We start from the raw sequence: 23,684 nt of genomic DNA, 5'->3' as shown, positions 1-23,684 counted from the left end.
AAGGAACAAACTAAATTCAAATAAACCTAGACTCAATAAGCAGTCCTAAGCATGTATTCCAACATTCCTCCTTGCTTTAGGATCTGCGAATACCAAGTTTCTGCTTTAGAAACTCAAACTTGCTGATTGGAAGTGACTTTGTAAGCAAATCTGCCAACTGATCTTCAAATTTGCAGTAAATCAAAGTCACAAATTATTCTTTGTACACTTCTCTTAGAAAAAATAACTTGATATTGAAATGTTTAGTGTTCCCATGAAACACAGGGTTATGAGAAATGACAATGGTACGAATAACGACATCATTGGTAGTCGATTGTATGTTGTCACCAGAAACCCAAATGAGTTTTGAATCACTTAAGCAAGCTTTATCGACATCGTCTTCCAAGTCCGCATGTTTCTTCATTGGCACCGTTTTGATGAAGCCTGAGTTTGACTCGGGTTTCTCTTCTAGCACTTGTTTTGTGGAACTTTGTTGCATTTGAACTTGAGATTGCAAAGCAGTCACAAATGTTAACAGATCCTCCTTTTCTTTTGTAGCGAACAATGCTTTTTCAGCGACATCTTTTAATCGAGCTTTCGCATATGCCTGTGAAACCCTGGTGCTTTCTTCAACTCGAACTACAACCGCTTCTAATAAAACAACATATTCTCTAGCTTTTGCGAGCTTAGAACACCAAAAATGTGCCTCTTAAAGAGCAGAGTCTCTCTGCTTGAACAAGATCTCTCTATCTCTGCTAAATGCTGCAATATTTTCTTCTGATTCTTTTAACTTAAGAATGGTTTCTTGAAGTTTTTTATTTGAATCATTGGTCAGTCGTTCAATTTCTGTGTAAGCAAGCCTCCTCTCTTCATCCATAGCAAGAGCTGCAGATGCAGCTACTTCAGCAGCCTGAGTTGTCTCAGTTAACTTGTCTTTTAACTCACGTATGGTTGAATCCCTTGCACGTAATTCTTTGGCCAATTGTTGAAGTTCTTCATCTTTAACTCGAAGTGTTTCCTTCATTATCGTAAGATCATCTAAATGACCTTCATTACCCTCATTAATCAATGAAACTTCTAGTGAGTGGACACGTTTTACAGAACTTTCATTGGGAAAAGAGTCAAAAACCTCCTGCTCCTGCAATGGATTGAGTGAAAAACTCCTCCCTACCATCTTAACTTCAAACATCCTTTGGCATGTAGCATCCTCTATCACACAAACCTTCTCCATAAACATCACTTTGAATCCATTTTCTATTAATTGACCAACACTGAGCAAGTTTTGATCAATATCTGGTACATAGAGAACATCGGTGATCAACTTGGTTCCTGAACAACTTGCAATAGCTACGGTGCCCTTTCTTTTGACTGCAATATATTCAACATTCCCAATTCTGACATTCTTGGACTCGTTGATCTTCAATTCTTTGAACAACTCCTTGTCATGTGTCATATGATTAGTGCAGCCACTTTCAATGAGTCAATTTTCACTAGTTTTAGAACTCGTGAAACAAGTTGCAATGAAAAGTTGGTCATTTTTTCTTGATCTGTCACTTGTGCTTCATCTCCTTGTTACTGATCTTTATTTTTGCAATTGCACTTTCTGCACTTTGCATCTGGTCTTCTCCAGCATTTGAAAGGAGGATGACCTTTCTTGCCACAATGTTGACATGGAGGGTAATCTTTTTTTACTCTAATCTTTTATTTTCAGTTTTGCTTCTGTTATCAGGTGCAGAGCTTTGTCCACTTGTAGCTTGAAACTTCTTGTTCTTGGGCCACCTATTCTTTTCATCATCTTGATACTTGACTGGTAGAGCTCCTTCGACAACTCTTTCTTGCCTCATTATACGTCTCTGCTCTTGTGCTTGTAAAACACTTAAGAGTTCTGTCAAAGCAATCTTTGACAGATCCTTCGTGTTTTTTAAGGTGGTGATGGTAACCTCAAATCTTTCAGGCACTGTTACAAGGATTTTCTGAACAATCCTTGAATCTTCCAGAGAAGAACCCAATAATTTGACACGATTTGCTATGTTGAGTAGTCTGTCAGAGTCCTAAGCATGTATTCTAACAGTTTGAAATCCAAGGAAATAGAACTTTGATGGAGAGGTTGCCTTACGTGAAAATAACATTCTCATATTCTATCTAATAATATCAAGTTACATTTCCTTGATTATAAACCTTTCATCAATACATGGCCCATAATTTAAGAATAACTGCTTGATCAAGAGAACTGATTATCCATTTCATGTTATTGCATCTTCAATTTCTAATTGAGCCATGTTTGAGATTCAACATGGGAGAGATTACGATCACTGTGCCCCCGCAATTTTTTTATCATGAAAAATAATCCAATTGAAATTTTCATATACTATTACTTTTATATGCGAGCCATACACTAAAAATATTTAAGTTGCTAGCTCCTGTTTGGCATGATGTTTTAAAAAAAGTGCTAATAATGAGTCCCGGAAGAGATGAATGTTGAGATAGAAGCCTTATGGAAAAAAAATGGTGTTGGAGAAAAAACATTGAGAATTGTTACCTCCACCTGACCCAATAAAAAAGTCCTTGGAATTATTGGAGTTAAAGGTGCACTCGAAGGTGACATTGGAAAAAAAAAGTAGAGACGAAGGCACTGTTCAAGGCGAACGCATTGGTGATATTGGTTTACATGAATTGCTGATTATACACTGAAATCATACGAAAGTACTGACAATGTTAGAATCTATTGTTGACATCAATCCTCATGAAAGCAAATATGGCGTTGGGTGCTAGAAGCAAGGGAGTGTTGAGATTAAGATTGATGTTGCTGAAGTGGGTATGGGTTGGGCATTGTTTAAGGGAATGAGGTTAAAGGGATCAATTGGCGCTATCAAGTTCAAGATGACTTTGATATCTTGTCAATCAAAGTCAGTAACTTCACTCTCCTCATTAGATATAAAATTATAGTTATTATATAGGGCAATATTTGAGTGATTCCAAAAATCAATTCTAGTTAAAAAAGGGCATAGTCATTCTAAAAAAAGTATTGGTTGACGTTTTGGGTGGCCTCCATTGTCATCAACTTTTTCTATGTTAAGGAGCCTTGATTGAGATTCCACTTTATCTATTTTAGCTTATAATGCACTGGTGCTCAATCACAATGTGTTATGTAGTATTTGATATGCACTGGTGCTCAATCACATATGTAGTTATTATACATGAAACGTGTGATATGCCCTTGACATGTATTGGGCCACCAGCCATGTCATTCATGTTTACAATTAAAAAGTGAAAAAATATTGAGCGCATGCATTGAACAAGTTTGACATGCATATCTTTAAATACAGAAGTTCAAAAACTTAAATCCATGATTGTTTATATCTTACTTTTATCCTATTCAGTCATTTTCTTTTCATGCGAGCACCTACTGCATCTCGTTGACAACTAGTGCATAAATACCGCAGACCCACAAGTCACCTGCTGCCTCATTTATTTTATGGGTTAGTTTTCATTCTTCTATCATTTTTACGACATATAATGTTCATGATAAGTAAGAAAATATTTTTTTTACTTCTACATACTTAAATATAATGAGTTTTTATATCTTTATAATGGTAAAATTTTACCTCATTTTACGTATTTTATTTAATTTGTGCAATTACTATGGATTGTTTTTATTTTTAAAATATATAAACTATAATGTCATGTCAAAAGTGTGTTCATGTCTTGTAATAGGTGTGTTTCGTGTTCATACGTTAGTAGTAGTATCATTTCTAATGGAATTTGCTGCCATTAGCGAGCAAATTTCTTCTTCAATTGAGCCCTTTTCACACGTAAATTCCATTTTTTTCTCTTACCCATTCAAACTACGATGCCAGTATTCTACCTCTGTTTGCCTAAAAGTTCCAAGAAGTTCCAATTTGGTCGTTGTTTTTGAAAATTCAGACCATTCTAAGTTGTTCCACCTTTGCCAAAGTTTTAACCGTAAATTGCACCTTAACAAATACTCATTTTATTTCCTTTTAGCATCTTATTGTTTGTGATTGTTGTTATTTGGTGACGCAGAAAATTTGAAATATTCACATGCAAGAATTTAGAAATCTGAATGCATCCATAAGCATGTAGTTTGCTTTCTTCTCATAGAATAAGCTATATATGGAATGTATAATTGAGTCTATACTTTCTCTCTGTCTGATATATACCAATATAATTTAGAGTAAACATATTTGATTGGGAGTGATTGGATTGGATCCTCACCTTTATTGCTTCAGCAATTTATTAATATTAGGTGATTGGTTGTCCTTTTCTATGCAAACGTCTTTGTAAGAATGGGAAGAAAGCTAAGTCTCCGATGGAACTATTTATGAGATCCATATATCTTTTGGATTTTTCTCGTATGATGATGTTCTAATGTATTCATATTTTCTATAACTTTATCATAGTATTCCTTTTCATATTGAGAAAGGTTTCAAAAACTTGCTTTGCCATTAAAAAAGGGTAATTGGTTTATACATTTAGATGCATATAAGCCTTTCTTTTTATGCAATTTCATGTTAAAATGCCTTTTTCGCATCACATGACAATTTAAAAAGATATAGCATAAATAAAGGATTATGTAAATAATTTTATAAATTTAAATAAATATAAAATAAAGATTCTATATAGTATGAAAATCCTATCTTTATATTAGAAACATATGAATTTTTAGTTACGCATACTTATTATACATTGCCCTTGCTAGTCTCTTGAAGTGGGCTTTACATCATAGGAGTTATTGTTATGGAACTACGATTGGACTATAGTGATTTTTTTTTTTTCCAGGTGGTTGGTTGATGAAATACGCGAAAGCTCACCTAAGGCAAGTATACATCATCATGTCTGTCTTTCCACGTCACTCAAATTTTCAATCGATTTTTTTTATAAAGATAGATTATGTGAGCTTTTCAGCTGTTGACTTAGGTTAATTCGATTTTGCCCTGTGTAACATTTGAGATACGTGTGAATGCTATATAGAAAAATAGTTTCACCTAAAGTGAATTTTTTTAGTTTTCATTAATATTATCTTCGGATTATTTATTTATTTAATTTTTTTTTTGTAGCTGATGATTATATAGCTGCTGTATTTATTTTCACAATTTTCTTGGAGGCTTATGGACACCAAATTTATGGTCTTAGAACTAATTAAAAAAATGTTAAAATTCTTGAAATGAATTGTAAATTGAATTTCGCTGATGCTAAGACCATGCTTACACTATAGAAAAAAATAGAAAATTGGCAGAAAAGTTATTTAGTAATACTGAGAATTTCAAGATGTAATATCTCACATCTTGTTTGTCATTCTGTTTCAAATTTTGCCATTAAATCCACCTTTTTTTGGCCTGATAGGTTTTAGAAACTTCTGAACGTAGACCATACTAAGATTGATTGTTCATAGGTTTAAGTTATGAAATCGACCACATTAAGTATTTGAGAACTACTTCAAATGAGCAAATGCAATTTTTGTTTTTTTTTAGTTAATCTTAGATCATGAAATATGTTTTTAGAAGTTAGAACCACATTTTTATTACCTCTGCTTTGAAACTGTAGAAAAATAAGGAATTAAATGCTAATTGGCCATCAAAGTTGAAGATTCATTTAGTTTGGACAACTATTAGCAGTCTTGTTCTGCATTATAAGGACTGTAGAGTATAACTCGATTAGTATTCCAACTGTGTATGATTTTCGGATTGTTTGTATGATTCTTGGATTGTTGTTGGGTTGATTTATGTGTGTTGTTTGGGATCTTGGTTATTACCTTTTCAAATATTTTTTCTTATGGATAATTCTATCACCTTTATTTCTTCATATTTTTTTTTTCTTTTCAAATTATGTAGTTAATGCTGTATTAATAACTTTCCTGCTCTTAGGAGTGAGGTGTTTTTTCTAAAATTTCCCTCTACTACTACTAGTGTAGCCGACCATCGTTTTTTTATTAAGAGAGAAAATACGAAGTTTATCATCCTCAATTTTTTTCTGTATGGGATCGGAGATTTTACCACCGTATGAAAGCACAGAATGGTCGTTGAAAGGCAAAGCTCTTCGTCTGCAGTTATCTCTAATTACGGGTGGTCAACCCTCATTTGAGTAGAGAGACTGAGAGCTGCATATTGCTTATCACTTGTCAAAAGTTGAATGATCACCATTGTCTCAGTGCTATCAATATCTACAGTGATGTTCATCTCTAGATTAAGCTAAGAAGACTAGCTACGATAAGCAGCATATGAAGTGTAGAAATTCAAAAAAAATTATGGCATCGCTTATGAACTTCATGACTAATGAGATATGAGAAAATTTGTAGTCCATTACACAACCAGAAAAACCTTTGATGTATCCTTGAAACTTATTACAGATCTGAAAGCTTATCACAATTATTTTCTAGTAAAAAGGTTCTTCATGAACTTCGGTAGCAAGACCTCACTATCATTAGTAAATTTCTCTGAGGCATCAATGGCAACAACTTGATCTGTTTGATGTACATGATTAAAGGTGTCCCAGAGATGGTGGATATTCATTCAAATCATTTAGAAGAAGTGCATTTGCAAGCTCTTGGTGGGGTTAAACATTGAAATGGTTGAAGGTTGTATGAGAATATTGGGTACTAAACTTTTCCTTGATGTCCATGAAGCCTTCTTGGAAGTATGTTTGAAGGAAGTTCATCATAAATAATGATAGTATCATTTAAATCCCATGATAAGGATTTGCTCTTTCTGTTTGTGATACCCTTCACTTTTCTATAATGAGTTTAGCACAAAGAAAGCAAAATTATGATGTGATCGCTATAGTAAATCAGGTCACACCCGAAAAAATTGTTGAAAGATCCATCGGAAATCTACTAATTGGAACCCACTTAGTTTTCCAAAGAGGATCATGAACCACTTGCTATAATTGCTACATCCATCGAAGTCCCGCCACCTGTGAACAAAACTATTTAACAAAGAGCAGCTTTCTTCGGAAATTATTATCTCAATCCCACAATAATAATGTACCTACCACCGACGTGACTTGTATATTTTCATTTTTTCGGACGGTTAATCTTATAATTTCTTTCAATGTTGTCAAGCAAGGCCCATAAATCATTGATTCAGATGCTTCTAATCATGTGATGAAAGATGTATCCAACTTAAATAATATTAAGCCTTGTAAAGGACTCACGATGAGGATTGTTGGTGGATCTTTATCTAAAATTATCAGAATATAATTTGTTTACATGCTATTTTTTTGACCCTCCATTCAATTTTATGGGTGCTAAATCGTAATTGGGATATTTGATTTGTGAGCTCACATGCAATCAACTTTTATTCTAAATTTCTTTTTAACAACTGCGAATTTTAGGTTTTGAATTTAGGGAAGATGATTGGTTGTGTCGGGATGTATTCAGTTCTCTACCTCAAATGTGGTACTCCTTTATGCACCAAGTTCTCAATGCCATAACTATCAGTAATAAAGGTAATAAACTTAGACTTTACCGTTATTGTCCTCGTCATCTTTATTTTTTGTATCTTGGGAAACTCTTTCTTTTGATATTTGTTGACCTCATTTTTGAGGTCTTCCTAATTCCTCATTAGAAGCCTAGGATCTGGCCATATGGCTTTCGTGTTGACTATCCTAGAATACTAGAAATGAGACCCAGACATTTAGAAATTCAAACCACCTCTTAATTCTTTTGGGAGGCCTCACATAGATGGTTTCAAGACATTCTCATTTGATTTAGTGGGCTAGGGCAACAAGCCATCACCATTTGGTTGAGTGGCTAGGAGCACAAGCTATCACTATTGGGTTGAGTGGCTAAGACCAACATGTGGAGGCCCTAAGAGAGCTCCCATAGGATCGAAAGGCCTTAGGAAATCCCTTCATGGCTTGGCCATGCACACATTCACACATAGATATGCACACATTCACACATTAGATATACATAAACACCACAATTCACGCATTCAACGCACATCAACATCGTGATCCACGTCAATAACACTTATGTATATTGCACCGTTAATTAAAGCTAAAATCAATTGCCAAAATAATCGATCACAAACTAAAATTTAAATAAAACTGAATGACACTTTTTTGACCTGATCGTCGACGAAGTTGTCCGAACGACCCCAGATGACGAAACGGACTGCACTGACGCGTCTGGAACGTCAATTTTTCCCGGGAAGGACAGTCATATTGCTAGGGCTTCGAGCACGAGCAAATAACACGTAAATTGATGCATACAACTTAAAAAAAAGTAAATAAAAAAAGAGGACTTTATTTAAAATGAAACGTTACAATTATTTTCAACTTAAAAAAAGGAATTAAGAGTAAACACAATCTCCTTCCAATTATTTCCAACCAAATTGTTATAAGAACTTTAGGTTTGTTCTTTTTTTTTTATTATTTATCAAAACTGAAACGTTACAATTCTCTTAAAGTTTTATTTGTTTATTTTTTGCTTTGTACTCTATTTACACTCTTGTGGTTGGAAGCCTGAAATCTCTCTTTTCTCTTGTTTCCATTAAAAATGAGTATAACAGGAAATAAAAACTGTGAGCTAAAAGGACGACTTTTCTTGCATATCTCCCTTTCATAAATGAGATTTGACACCCTCGAATCTTTCTCTTTGACCTTTCATCTTCTCATCAAGTAAGCTAATCATAAACCCAACAAGAGTAGTGGTGTTATTCCAAATATTACAGATTGTGATGACTCTTTGGAAATATAATTGTGTCATTTTTGACAAAAAGCAGAAAACAAAGAAGAGTCATCTAGACTTTTAGTTGGCCAAATGGGTGCATTCTCTATTAGATAGGGAAAAGTTATTGATTAGATTGAGGCTTAAGGTGCATGTGATCAAATGTACATTTCAAAAGTAATTGGGTTTTTCTATGCATTTCAAAAACTAGCAAAATATAATCATCCCAAATGTATAACAATGATTGCTCTGACTTTTCCATTACTAACTGATCCTTTCTTTTTGATGAATAATAAAATTCATCGATGTTTCCATGCTTTGCCTGATTTTTTTTTGATTGACACTTATCCGAGGGCTAATATGGTTGCTTGGCATTAGAAAAATGTTCTGAAAGATAATGAAGTTTATTGAATCCATCATTTAAAAGAATATTACTAGAAACCCAGATTTTTTTATCAAACAACGCAAACCACTTATATTTAGCTCTCACAGAAGTAGCATTTCATTTTTATGTCTCGAAAAATGAGTGAAAATCAAACCAATTTCTAAGGCATGTTTTTCACCTACAAGCAACCTTAAGTGTAACTTTTCTGAATTTTAAGTTTTGATGATATTCTTTTAACCATAATATGTTTTTTAAATTTTATAAAAAAATTCTATCTTTTTTATTTTTTAGGTTCCAGGCATTTTTCTTTATTTATTCTGCTTTGATGTCCTACTTTATAAATCATGTCATGCTGGACAATGATTTTATGAGTACCATTATAATGCTGATATAGAAACTTATCTAATTAAGAATGACTTTGCCAGGAATTGGATTTCTTGTTTGAGGCCAGGAATAGTGAAAAATGCTTGGAGAACTTTAAGCGGTTATCTCCTCATATTGCTGACTATATATATTCCCCAAAGGTGTATTGGAATCTGAGCACATCCAAAGTTCTGACTATGGAATATATGGATGCAGCGGAAATAACTGACTTAATTACCATTCAGAAACTTGGGATTCAACTTTCTGATGTTTCCAAACTAGTAAAATCAGATAGCCATACTTTGTGATATAGTTTTTGGGCATGGTATCTATTTATGCTAAGTTTTCCTCAGAAACCATGCAGGTTAGCCAAGCTTTTGCAGAAATGATATTTAGGCATGGATTTGTGCACTGTGATCCACATGCTGCTAACATGATGGTCCGCCCTTTGCCATTTGGTAGAAGAAATCTTTTTGGTAAGAATGTGAATTAATTGTTCTTTCGACCATGTGGTTGAAATGCAGAAAACATGATTTCCAATTTCTGAATTCTTTTTCGAAATCATAGCAAATTACAATCCGGCTGCTAAACCATGAATATGCTTGTCCAAATGTCTTAATTCTTCATCTTCCTTGAGATTTTCACAATTCCCTTTTTTAAAAGAAAAAAAAAATATAGGGTTATCTTTAGGAGTTTCAAGAAGAACATTACCCATTTTATTTCATCATAGAAAAGTCAAATTGTGGTACTTAGGCTTCAAAAGTTTGCGCCCCAACCTCTTGCGAGAAAGTTTCTATGCAATTCCTAGCCAAATTTGCATAAGATAGATTATATTTGAGATAGTATATTACCTAAATATTTATCACTCGTTTTGCAATGACTTGAAAAATTTGGTTTGAGATTTTTTAAAAGTAGAAACCCTTTTGAGTAATTATCCCTCTTGATGATAGGAGAAAGCCGTCAAATAAGGTGCAAATAGCTTGGCATGTAATAGTAGCAATTAGTTTTGGATTGAAAATTTTGCTTTTTTTTTTTATCTGGAAAGTGAGGAGAAGTAATGACAAACCCTACCAAGATTTTATTCTTATCTCATATACTAAGAACCAGTTCTGTAAGTTCAACTTATCATTGTATTTTGATAGTATAATTCTAATGAAAGATTTTATTTTTGAAATAAAGTTTCTTTGTAATAGGCTTTGTATGCCGCATGTAAATGGAAAATAAAAATTTATTCCTTCCCTTCACGGTTAAAATGTTAACTTAAAATATTATGAATTTTTCTTTTTGTTGATATTACGATTGTTCATCAAAAGGCAGAAGTCTTTTCAAGTCTGGTGAGGGTCAAACCACAAAAAATGAGACTTTACCTTGTAGATCAGACGACTCGGTCACTCACTCAAGAGCTTTATATTTTTTAAATTTGAAGTTGGGTTTCAAAAAGAGATTTGAATACATGTTCTACAAAATATTATTATGGTTCTCAAATTGACATAAATTTTGCATTCATTTAATTTTTAGTCGCGCAGCATTCTCACTCCTATATATTAGTGTTTAACATGTTGCATATGCGACTATTCAATTTTAAAAGTTTTAAATAAAATATGAAGAACATTTTGAGTCGAAGTAAAATTTAATTTAGCTTAATCTTTTTGTATAAGTTCAAGCATTTAGTACGTTGGTTGGAGCTTATGTGTCAATCATTAATTCTTGAATTAAAAAAAATAATTTATGAATTTCTTTAAAATGATTGTGCTTTTCTTAGACAAGCTTATCGGTGTATTTATGAGAGTGCACACTAAACAAATGACTTATTTCCAAAGGAAAAGCATAAGCTTGTAATTTAAATTTTTGTTGTCCTTAAATCATGCTATTTTATTTGGGTTCAGTCCAGAATTCATTCAGAAATTTATAGAATTTTGATAGTTCTTAATGTATCAAGAAAATCTATTAGCTCTCTTAGGCGGGCGGCCAAGTCCTGTCCTTATTCATAGCGAGCTTCAAAATCTGCTATAACTCCTTTGTAAGGCTTGTTTGCCCTCTTGTGGCATAGATCTTCTTGAATGTCAATTTTATTTTCATTTTTTATACCTGTTAAGTTTATTTTATTTGTCGCATTACCAAGTCCATAAATCCACTTGCATTATTCTTTGAGTTCTTTGCAAGCTCATTTTAACTGTAACCATACATGGGAGGATGTTTGGGAGGAACCCTAGGCTTGCTTACTATACTTAAGGAGGCATGCATGGTCAATGTCACGTGACATTGCGACCAGAAGTCTTTGAGCCCGTCTCACTTAAAAAAGCAGGCTAGGCCTTCAGTCAATGTCAATGTCATGTGACATTGCGACCAGAGGTCTTTGACCAGAGGTCTTTGAGCCTGTCTCACTTAAAAAAGCAGGCTAGGCCTTCAGTCAATGTCAATGTCATGTGCAATGTCATGTGACATTGCTTGACCAGAGGTCTTTGAGCCTGTCTCACTTAAAAAAGCAGGCTAGGCCTTCAGTTACATGTTTGTGTGTGAAGATTGATGTTGTTGCTATTGTAGATTGATTATTTTTGCTGTTGTTGAATATCAAATTGTTGCTGAAGCAGGCTGATTTTGTTCTTATAGACGACCAAATTGTTATTGCAAGAATACTGATTTTATTATTGGAGTTCGATTTGAATTTTCTTTTGCAACTAATTTGCATTTTCTGTTGTAGACAATTTGTACCTGTTAGAAAACTCTTAAGATGAGTTAGTCCTGTGGCAAAATGGGCCAAGTTTCCAGAACCGCACACATACAACTTCAAATCCTACTGATTTTAAATCATGTTTCTTCCTTGTTTTTAACTGAAGGCGTTGTCAGTTTGAAGACTCCTATGATGAGATTTTGGAGAAGGTGGGTTAAAGTTTTTGAGGTAGAAAGGGATGGGTTACTATTGGCAGCAGCTTGCTGGAGTTGGTAGTTTTAGTGCTCGATGGCAATGAGAGAGAAATTTATGAGGTGGCTGTTGGAGGTGAGGTTATCAGTGTAAAGAGGTTTGTGGGATAAGGAGAGAGCGGGAGAGGGAGCTCGACAGTAGAAGTTGCAGTTGAGTTTTGTATGGTTAGGAGCGGAAAAGGAGGTGAGGAAATGGGGCTTACCATAGCAAAGAGGAGGCGACTGAGCCACCAAATCCAAGCCAGCTTCCTGCATTTCCCTATTTATCGGCCTTTCTCATTGGTGACCGAGCCACCAATTGCAATTCAGGTAAAATGGTGGAGAAATGGGGTTGAAGATTCTGCAAGAACTTGAAGTTGTCCTTTTTGTATTCTATAGGAGATTTAAGTTGTTTTTTTTTTGTTGTTTTGGTTAAAAGAAAGAGAATGAAAATATAAAAAAAGAAAAAAAGAAGGATTAGAAAGAAGAAAAGAAGAAAAAAGAGAAGTGAGAAAAACAGGAAAGAGAAATAAATAATTAAAGAAAAGGGAGTTGTGCATATCTTGTTGTCGCCAATGCATCCCATGTGAACAAATAAAAGGGCAGGCTCACCATGTTGTTATAAATACACTTACATCTTATACTTGACAGGGCAAAAGTTTAACTTGTAAATCATTTTGCATGTACATCCTTACTGATAGCCAAAATAAGTGCTCTTACGCTTTGTACTTCTCGCATTGTGGAAATAGGCTTGTAGACTTTCATTCAGTTACATGAAAAAACATACGTGCATTTCTTAGGCTCTGTTTGGCACAGCTGCAGCTTCTCAGTTTTTCAGCTGCAGCTGCGTTGCCTCAGGAAGTTGCTGCGGGGAAGTTGGGTGTCTGTTTGTTGCAGCTGTGTAAAAACAGTTGTGGGACAGCTGTTTCTGAAAAAATGACCATTCTGTCTCTGTTTAGTGAAGTTGTTTAAAACAGAACTATGACAGCGACATATTTGATATTTGAAAAGCAGATATTCGTTTCAAAACATAACAGAAGTACAAATACACCACTCACTTAACAGTGAGTATCAAAAGCAGAGCTTGTTCTTATATTTACTCAATTACAATAAAATAAAATAACCATAGCAAGGAACAGGATCATTTTCAACATTACAATTAACTTTGCCACCTTTATAGCTGCTAAAATGGGGATTGGATTTGAATCAGCAACACTAGTTCATAACCTATATATCAAACAAACCTTCAAAAAACATCACAACAATTAATTCATAAGAATGTAGTTGGTCAAACTCCATTTTATATTGATTTCATCAATAATTTATAAGATTTCGCTAAATATTGGCATAGCGCATTATTCATTATTTCTTATAATTCAAAGAAAAATGGACTTAAAAAATAGAGTACTGACAAAGCTTGGTATAGCTATAAATCTTTGCTAAAATTTCTTAAACGACGTTTGCTAGTATTTTACTTATGTTCCATAAGTCAAGTATGATCAAGTATGATAAACCTGATAAGATGATAAACCTGATAAGAAATCATTAATGCACATGAGAAGTGGAATTGGTACCATTCGTATTATAAGGGCTGCAAGTTGAATTCAACCTCAAATAGAAAAGATTGTTTTCAGTAGAGAGATGGAATTGGAATAAAATACCAGTGAAATGCATATCCAAGAATTCTTGGGATGGTGCGTGTATGAAGAACAGAGAAATGGGATAAACCACAAAAAATTATTTGAGAAGATTAGGGCAAAAGAAAAATTTGAGAAGATGAAACATTAAGGCAAAAGAGGCATAACAGATCCAAAACATCCATAAGACAATGTTCTTACCGCTGCTGCTGCGAGGATGATAATCCGGACTGAATGAGAGGAGGACGACCTTCGGAGAAGAGGAGGAGAGGGGAGATGTTTGTTGCCTGCGAGGACGAAAATCCGGGCCGTATTTGTTTCGGATGGGATAACGCGAGGAAAGGGCACGGAGATAAAAAGCAGGAAGGCAAAGCTGGGACGAGGGTCCGTGAGCGCTTTCCGTGTTTGGGGAATATCACGGCAGGACACAGCGGCACCGCCGCCCCAAACGCCCGAAAATAGTGGTGTCACGCCGCGCCGCAAGCTTGTTGCTGCTCCAAATAGAGCCTTAATGTTGTGTAGAATATTTCAGTCATAGTATCTCAAATGCCAATCATATATGTCTTTCTTAGCATTGTACGATCTGGCATCCCTATAAATGGTCGTTGCGTGGGGAAGGCATCGGGATGCTATCAAAATTTTGTTGATTAAGGGTGCGTTTGAGGGGACTTATTCGCAGCTTATGCGCTTTGAAAACACACTTAAGGCGTTTGGTTTTTGCGGTTTGAGTGTGTCCCATGAAACACATTTGGTAGCGTTTCGATCTTTTTTTACTTTTCTTACCCCTTGGCGTTGCCTTCCCCAGCTCGTGCCCTAGGTAAAAAATTCCGATCGCTCGTGCTTGCTCTCTCTGACTCGTCTTACTTTTCTCTTCCTCTTCTCCCTTGCGATCTACCCTCGCTGCGCTCTGTAAGTACTTACCCTTGGTTTTCTTGTTTACCGTAACAATGGAGGATTGCGTATGGATGACTGTGAGGGATTGTGTATGAATGGAGGATTCCAATTTTTAGGGTGAAGCATTGAATGACATTCTGCGGTATTTTAATGCCGATGTGTCCTGTTTTGAGATGGTTTTCGTTTCCCTTAATGGAATGCTGATGTGTTCCGTGGCATTTCAGTAATATTCCTGCTTCATCATTCTCTACTTATAATGCTTCTATAATGAGAAGCATTGAACGACATTCTCTGGTATTTCTGTTTTATTGGAATGCTGATGTGTTCTGTTTTGAGATGATTTTCGTTTCCCTTATTGGATTGTAGATGTGTTCTGTGGCATTTCTGTCTTGAGAATATTGAATGCATGAAAAAAAATGATGCGGAATGTTCAAGGATGATTTGGATTGTATGTTATAGTCCTTCGATCACTCTGGATTCAGATCAAATAATCCAGACGATCCATCATTTTTTTTTGCAGTTGGTATGCCTCATGGATCCAACCAAAACTTCCTATTTATAAATCAACCACTCACTTTCATCCATTATACGTCAATTTGGTATTTCTTTAGATGGGCAGACAGTTCGACCGACTCTACGATATCCCAAACAAAAAATATTGATCGAGGTCAACGGTATCCCAACCGGGGAATGTCGCTTAGGGTTTGACGACATCCCAGCCATATAATGTTTCTCGGGGTTCTACGATGTCCCAACCGGATAACGTCCCTCGTGACGTGCTTCTACATTTTAAATGAATATTGTCATTCTTTTGCTTGTACTTTTAACATGTTATTTATATTTTTTTTGGTTTTCTGATACCCACTATTAATTGAGGTGTATATTATTTTTTGTACTGTATTGAAGGAGTTTTGTTGATTCTGCAATATCTAATGTATAGCCAGTGCAGTTTTGTTATAAACAACACAACTGCTGTATCTCAGATTGGTGATTTATGTTGAAAAATCTTTAAATCAGCACAAACCAAACAGCTAAACAACTTATCCAGAACATTGGCGAAATGATCAATTGTCCAAAATCAATTGTTTTTCGAACGCACAAACCAAACAGCTAGCCAGCTTATCAAGATAAGCTGTTGATCAGCAGATTATCAGGATAAGCTGTTTATATGGATAAGTTGGATAAACTGCAGTTGCCCCAAACAGACCCTAAACCTGGACAAAGTGGACATAAAATAGTATTAAAATGACTGACATATCAATGAAATTTGTGAATTTTACAAAATGAAATATAAATTGTCGCAAGCTATGAAAAAATCATAATTAAATGCAAGATCAGCAATTGAAATGGACTCACAAGGGACTTATGATGTACTCGTTAGCTTGTCCATGAGCAGCAAAGAATTTTCTAAACCTTCACTTAAAAGAAAGTCTAGAATTCTCAACTATGCACTATAAATTGCACTTGAAATGAAATGAACAAGGGAAGGTCCTTATTTATAGGAAAAAAATTCCTTATAGAGCCCACCTGAACAAATTGAGGTCCAAACACAAGCTAAATGCAATGCTTTAAATGCTTAATAAATTTCAAAATTTTTAATAATTACTATTGAATCCACAAACTAACATGTGAGCAGACAAACTATGATCAGTAATAGACTTAAAATGTAAAATGGTGTGCACAACTTGATGATTGTACAGTCACGTGAACGAATGCCACAATCGATCTTCATACCTTCCAAGTATCTATGTGTTTATATGAACGAATTTTTTGTCTGAATAAAATCAAGTTGTCTAGTTTATCGCATACCATTATTTATGTTAGTGCTCTAAAATAATGTAAACGTTAACCATTAAGGACAACCCGTGAATGTCTCGAACAAAAGTGTACTCCTGTGAATGATAATATATTTTCACAAATGAAAGTAGTTCAAATGAGACAAGCAGCTCACGGTTGTATTTTATTTTCATGGGTTGCGTAGTCATTTTGACAAGTCATACATTGAAATTAAGTTAGTCTGCATGTGCTTTGTCCATTGTATTAAATGCTTGAATATATGGTACGAAATAACTACACATACTAGCATAAAATACACCCAAATCACCAACATGTGTTCAGACCAACGTGCAAAACGATTGAATACATGGTCAAAGAATCTAGGCTAAAATAAATTTTAAGTCAGCTTTGAGAAATATACAAATCTTTTAAAAAAGCTTACAAGTATTTAAAAAAATGTAAACCCCATTTTTAAAAACTAAATTTAAAATCTATTGACATTTACTCTTAAGCAAGCCACAAGTTTAACCCTCCATATTATGTATATTGGAATTGGTCTAATGCAAACAACTCATCAATGAACTATTGAGAGCTAGACACCTTGCAGTAAACATTAAAAATGTCAATTTATCAACCATTTAGATATGGCCTTCACGGGCTTCTAGAAAAAAAAATTTCAAAAATGAAGTCTTGATATTGTGTCGATAGAATACACTAATCAGTTCCACTCTATAACTTGTCCTACATGTAACAATTTAGTCAAGAAGATTCATACTGGTTAGTTTTCAAATAAATTTAAATCATATATAAATCACATAATTGATTATCTATCATCAAACAAGCAAAGTTGACAAGGTGTAAATGATAATGAAATCATTTGAACACCTCGATGTTGGTTGCGTTGAATTTGAATTTCAACTAGATGAGAATTTATTTTAAAATGACATCACATGTTAAGTTAATGGTTACGACCAGAGTCCAATTACACAGTGATTTATCTTGAAATGGCATAATTAAATTACAATCATGATTTTAGTCATTGTCCCTTGAATTATGAATATTGGGTACATTGAATTGGACATGACACTTTCTATTAGCTAAAATCAATCGAAATTATTTTCTTAGACAAGCATCCAACCTAAGTTTATAATGCCCTCTTGAACAAAGCAACATATGGCTACTAATAATGATCATTCAACAGGTTGGGTCAATTACTTTCTTTGACTATCTAGACCAAGGTTTATGACGACATGAGATGATTGAATCATGAGATCTTGATTGAAGGATTATCATCATTCCCCCACCATTTTTCTTTTAGGTTAATGGTGATAAATTTTCTTAGATGCAATTAGACTATTGCTACTATATGCTAAATAACTAGTGTTCTAATGACTAGCATTAATTGATAGTTTTCTCTCAACATCAAGATGGGTAATTAACTACAGTGGCTTATGCCTATGAAAAACTTTGAACTAGATCTTAAAGCCCTCAAAAAAATAAGAGCAAAATTTTTTGGTAATATTTTGTCTAAAATTTAATGTCTTCTAAAAATTTAAAACTCTTCTATCAAGGGAAGCAAGGGCAAGAACTTTTGGAGCTGATTGGAAACAAGGCTAATACATCTAACACAAGCGTACATCTAACACAAGCCAACAAGAGAAACAATATTCATAGAAATTTAAATATTTGAAATTATATTAAATTTTAATTAAATCTTTTAAATTTCTTATTGATGATTAACGATTAAGGAAGAGAAAGATGATTGAAATTGAAGAAAATGAGGAAGAATGAGTGAATATGAACTCAATTGACGATGAGCTATAGGGGAAAGCCATTCATTATGATGACAACCCCAATGAAAACCCCCTGAGTGATGAGTGTTTAGGACTTTAATTACTTGTTATATTCTTATTTGAATCCATGGACATTGTATTGTTGGACAATAAAAATTATAGGAAGTTTATTATGCTAAATTTATTTGATATCTTGCTTTTCTTTGATATATTATGTTACTTTTGTTTAATATCTTATATTACTATGGCCAATTGATGTTCACATGACACTTCTACTTTGCGTAATTTGTTGCATTATACTTTGCAGCCAACACAATTTATTATTTTTAATCTGCACAATTGATCACTTATTATGTTTGAATGTTAATATTTTTGAAATATATTTATAGGTAGGAATGATATATTAATTATTACTTTCATTTTGATTGTTCGTAGTGCTAAAGTCTGCATCTCAAATCGCTCCGAACCTTGTCATTCTCCTCACGAATAATAAATGCTTCATTTCCAATTACACAATTTAAAATCTTGTTGTTAGCAATTATGGCATGCACCATCTAAAGAGATCTTATAAACTTAGGAATATGTTTTATATAAAAAAATTTATAAGTTGACATTAGCAAACAAAGAATTTTTTGTTCTATCAAGTATACTATGTGATTCACAACTCAAGGGGTTTAGTCATTAGGAAACTTCTAGGATTTGTTGGAGTGAAAGTGGTCTCATGTTATAACAAATTACTCAATCAAAGAGTATCGATCTTAATCTGGTGTTATTTAGTAGTGAAGCCACACGATCGGAGGACATGTGTTGCATCTTTATGAAGTGGGATCTTTTGATAATGATCATAGAGATACACTAATAATTAATACAGTATAAGCTTTTTGTAAGCTATGGTCATTTTAAATTTATCACCCTTATTAAAACTGTGCAGATGATGGGTGGATCGTTGTTCCTAGCTTTAGGCGATGGACTCACTCCAATGATTTTAGCTTTTGCAATTTTTATGAAATTTTTATATTTTATTAGGATTGAATTCTAAAATGATTTGCTTTAGGATTTAGGTATTTGGGTGATAGTATTTTTCGATTGAAATTATCTATCATCATGGCCATTATCGGGGTATTGTGTTTGGAGTATTTATATTTGTAGCTTAGGGATTTTAGTTTTTAAAAATAAATCATCCAATTGAGATTTTTATCAATGTGGCCATCATTGGGATATTTGAATGATTGTCTTAAACCTTTTTACTCTCTTTCCAACGATAAGGTTCATAGTTTGCATATCAATTAATTTGTTTTGATGGTTGTTGCGTTATAGATCTTCTCAAATCAATCATTATATGTAGGAGATCAAATATTTTGGTTTGACATTGTGATTGTTCCTTATAGTTTTGATATTGAAAGTTTGAATTATAATAATGAGTCTTCGTTGAAAGACATTAAAAATCTTTTCCAAATTTAGAACAAAATTTCTTGCCATTTCAAACTTATTACACAGATGTATGTCACAAGGTTCAAGTCTTAGCGATTCTAGTATAGGAATATGGAGGATTGAACTTGAAATGTGAGGTTTAGGATCTTGTCGTGCGGGCAAGTTGTTTTGCTCGAGATCATGTATATAATATGTTAATACATTTGAATTTTGAAAGAATGTCAGTGTAGTTCAAAATAATTGCACACTCCTCCAGACTGAATAAATTTGAATTTATCTTTTTTTTTAGTTTATGAAATATTCTCAAGCTATATCTTCAAGTAGTTAACACTTTGGTTGAAACACATGAATATTTGCTTGTTTTGCTATGTGCAGAATCATAGACTTAGACATTATTGAATTTATTGAAGCACATGCGCTGAAGTTTTTTAATTTTTTTGGTTTGTTTAGAAAATTTTTATAGTACAAGTATAATTCTCAAAGTGAGGAAAGCTTGATTTTATCTTGTTTTTAGTCCAAATAGCATTCTTATAGTGTATGTTTAAGCACTTGGTATGTTTTTCGGAGCACATGCAGACATTTGTTTTATTTTATTGCATGCATCTCTTGAAAATATGTAGACTTAGTTTTTTGCAAAAGTTAGAATGTTGTCCTTCATTAATATGTCATAATTTTTGTTTGTATGAGTTTGAACTTGTCTTTGGTGTGCTCCATGACGAATCAATTTTAAGCTTTAAGAAGGGGAGCCCCCTAGTTTATTTTCATCTTTGCTTAATCTTTCATTCATTTAGGAAAGTTTAGAAAAGTTTTGAGTGTTCGAGAGCGAAGGTTTTTCTCGTGTTCTTCTCCATAAGTGAGTTCTCCAAGTTTATTGTGAGACTTTTGTAAGTCTTCTATGTTTGTGTCAACTCTCATTCAACATGATTTGTCTATTTTAGATGCTCCATTTTGTCTATAATTTTTCGTATTATTCTTTTGTTTAGTTTAATGCGCTCAAGTCCCTATGTTGACCCTTAAAATAAAATAAAAAAGAGGAAAGAAAAAGGAATAGTTAATTATGTTAAATTATTAATTATTGCCGCCCTTTATTCAAATCAAGTATAATTCTTCCTGTTATATATTCTTATTAAAAAACTAATTTAAAGCCCTTGAAAGGTTAGAGGGCTCGGTTACAAAAAATGGGCACATAGTCGAAGCCCAGTCTCGCTCTAGATCAAGAGTCCCGCACCGATCTCACCTCCCAGACACCACTTCAAGCTATCAGGGAAAGCAACGATGGGATCGTGGCATACAGAGAGCTTCAATGTTCCCAGAGTAGCCCAAAGCCCTCAACCATCCAAAATTCCAAATGTCTCGTTTGCCACTGTGTTTCACGCGACGGCCATTCTCATTTCCTTCTCGTTTGTCTGATTTGTCCCTTCCAAATGCTCGATCCCAAGTCCAATAGCCACACAAAGAAGCCCTCGATCAACTTCTCTTCTTTGTCACTTCATATTCAGAACTAAGGCCCTCCCTACTTTGGGATCGAAGCAAACAGTGGAAGCCCTCACCTTCTTTACTGTCCGTCCTCTTGATCCCACGCCATTCCTTATTTAAGCCTAAGCCCGACCCAATCATCCTACTAGGCCATTAACACCCGAACTCGAGCCCGAGCCTGGTCAGCCATTCCAACCATTTATTCTTCATTTGAGTCTCATATTTTAGATTTTTATGCTGCAAAAAAAAATGTGTTGTATTTTTATTTTTATTGTTCGTCGTCTTGCCGATTACCATCGATGGTAGCCGCTGAAGCTTGCAAAGGTATAAACTTTGTGTGGGAGGTAGATTTTTAAAATATTCACTCAATGAGGCTCAAGTATCCATCATTGAGAATTAATTATAGTTTAGGGAAATTATGTACTCATTTGAAAATTTTAATTAGATTAGGTGTTTAAAAATACCCGTCATGGGAGATGCGAGTATCTGTTTTTGGGAATTAAGTACCGTTCAGGAAAAGAAAAGTATTGCTCCAGGAAATGCTTGCTTTTAATTTAACCTTTTTTGCAGGTACATTGAATGCGTCTTTTAAGATCACAAGTTTAATACATATTTTTCCTCACAGGTTGTAGTGTATCACGATACTGACCAGTGAGTCTTTTAAAACAATTGTGAAGGTTGGCATTCTCCCTTGCCCCCTTAACGTGAGTTGACGCCGGGAAGTTACTATATTTTTCGATGACTTGGACTTGCAAAATAATTTAAGCTTTGAATTTTATAAGCTTATAAAATGACTTAAAATTTAATTACATGAACTTTTAAACTTGCAAAAATATTTGAAATTGGATTGTTAAGACTTGTAAATAACTTCAAAGTTTGAACTTTTTGAACTTCAAAAATAATTTAAGAAAACTTGAACTATTTTTGCTTTAAAATGAAATAATAATTTACAAAATACAAAATAAAAACATGAGTTATAAATCAAGTCATTTCAATAGCACAATGCACTTGGAATTCATATAGGGTTTATGATTTGATACCCCGCCAATTAATGTGATTAGGCTTCTATTTGACCTCAAATTCACTCATATTTGAAAGTGAAATTGATCAAATAAAGATTTATGTCATAATGCAAATGAATCTTTATTTAACCTATTTGATAACATAATTGGGGGAGCTTGATTGGGTTTAAGATTAGGAGCTGACAAATTAACTTAAATATGAATGCATGAATTAGAGCTAAATTCAAGATTAAATATCATTCTTAAATATTAAACGACGACTTCATATTTCAAACTTGCCACTAGATTGACAACATATGTGTGAGCGAATAGAAGACGGTGTTTTTTTATAAAAAAACACTTAAAGTGAACATATGCACGCATCAACCTATTCATTCAAATAAGGCAAATTCACATAATCTCAAGTTTTATATGTTTTATTTTTAAAGCAATATTGATTCAATTCATGCTTTAAAATTATGTTAATTGTCTTAAAGGGAGGTGGGGAGGTGTGTCAAATTGACTTAAATATGAAACATCATAAATTGGGGCTAAACCTTAATTGTGTTTAAGCTTAGCAGCTGGTAAATTGACTTGAATATGAATGCATACATTAGAGCTAAATTCAAGAATAAATGTTTTTTAAAATATTAAACTGTGACTTCATATTTCAAACTCGCCACCGGATTGGCAACATATGTGCAAGTGAATAGAAAGTAGTTTTTTTTAAAAAAAAAGCTTAAATTGAACATATGCATGCATCAACCTGTCAATTTTTGAGAAAATAGATTAAATGTCTATTTGCTTAGCTTTCATTACTATAAATAATAATCTGTCCAATCTATTTTTATATAATAAAGTGCATAATCTATTTTAGGTAACTTAATAATACATATTCTTAATCTAAAAATTCAGCTAAAAGGAAAGAAATCGTGCAATTAAAATAAGGGTGCAAAGAAGGAAACTCTTAATTCTGACTAATTTCATTTACTCCTGGTCGATATCTCTCCTCAAATTGATGTTGGCTGATCAAGAAACATCAATTTGTCAACAAGAAACTGATGACGCTGTCGATAATGATTCTTAGTAAATATATCAACTGTTTGAAGATTAGTCTTTAGATGCAACAATAGACAACACAAGCCAGACAATTGTCATCTTTGCCATAGTGTCGACAGTTAAAAAGTTATTTTGTGGAGGTCGCCCGTAAGAAGCTGTCGGTCGCCGGAATCAAAATCCCGTCGCCCGCTTCGGAAGGACGTTTAATTTAGATATATATATATATAAGTTTTAAGAAAAATATGAAATCAAACTGACCTCATATTTTTCACAGTTTAAATGAAAGAGCGCTCTACCTCA

The 23,684-nt window shown here is 33.7% G+C and overlaps 1 protein-coding gene across 4 annotated transcripts in view; it reads left to right on the top strand.

Moving 5' to 3' along the window:
* Positions 1 to 23,684, top strand: part of LOC110022122 (putative ABC1 protein At2g40090) — a 76,272-nt gene that overhangs the window by 17,027 nt on the left and 35,561 nt on the right. For all 4 annotated transcript variants that reach the window (XM_020720923.1, XM_020720922.1, XM_020720925.1 and 1 more), the window contains 3 exons: positions 4,780 to 4,816; positions 9,479 to 9,697; positions 9,781 to 9,892. In XM_020720923.1, the coding sequence (XP_020576582.1) occupies positions 4,780 to 4,816; positions 9,479 to 9,697; positions 9,781 to 9,892 (368 nt within the window). The remainder of the gene's footprint in view (positions 1 to 4,779; positions 4,817 to 9,478; positions 9,698 to 9,780; positions 9,893 to 23,684) is intronic.

Source organism: Phalaenopsis equestris, unplaced genomic scaffold (assembly GCF_001263595.1).
Source record: "Phalaenopsis equestris unplaced genomic scaffold, ASM126359v1 Scaffold000167, whole genome shotgun sequence".
Classification (NCBI taxonomy): Eukaryota; Viridiplantae; Streptophyta; class Magnoliopsida; order Asparagales; family Orchidaceae; genus Phalaenopsis; species Phalaenopsis equestris.
The sequence above is the reverse complement of the archived record's forward strand: the minus strand, read 5'-3'. Positions and strand labels throughout refer to the sequence as shown.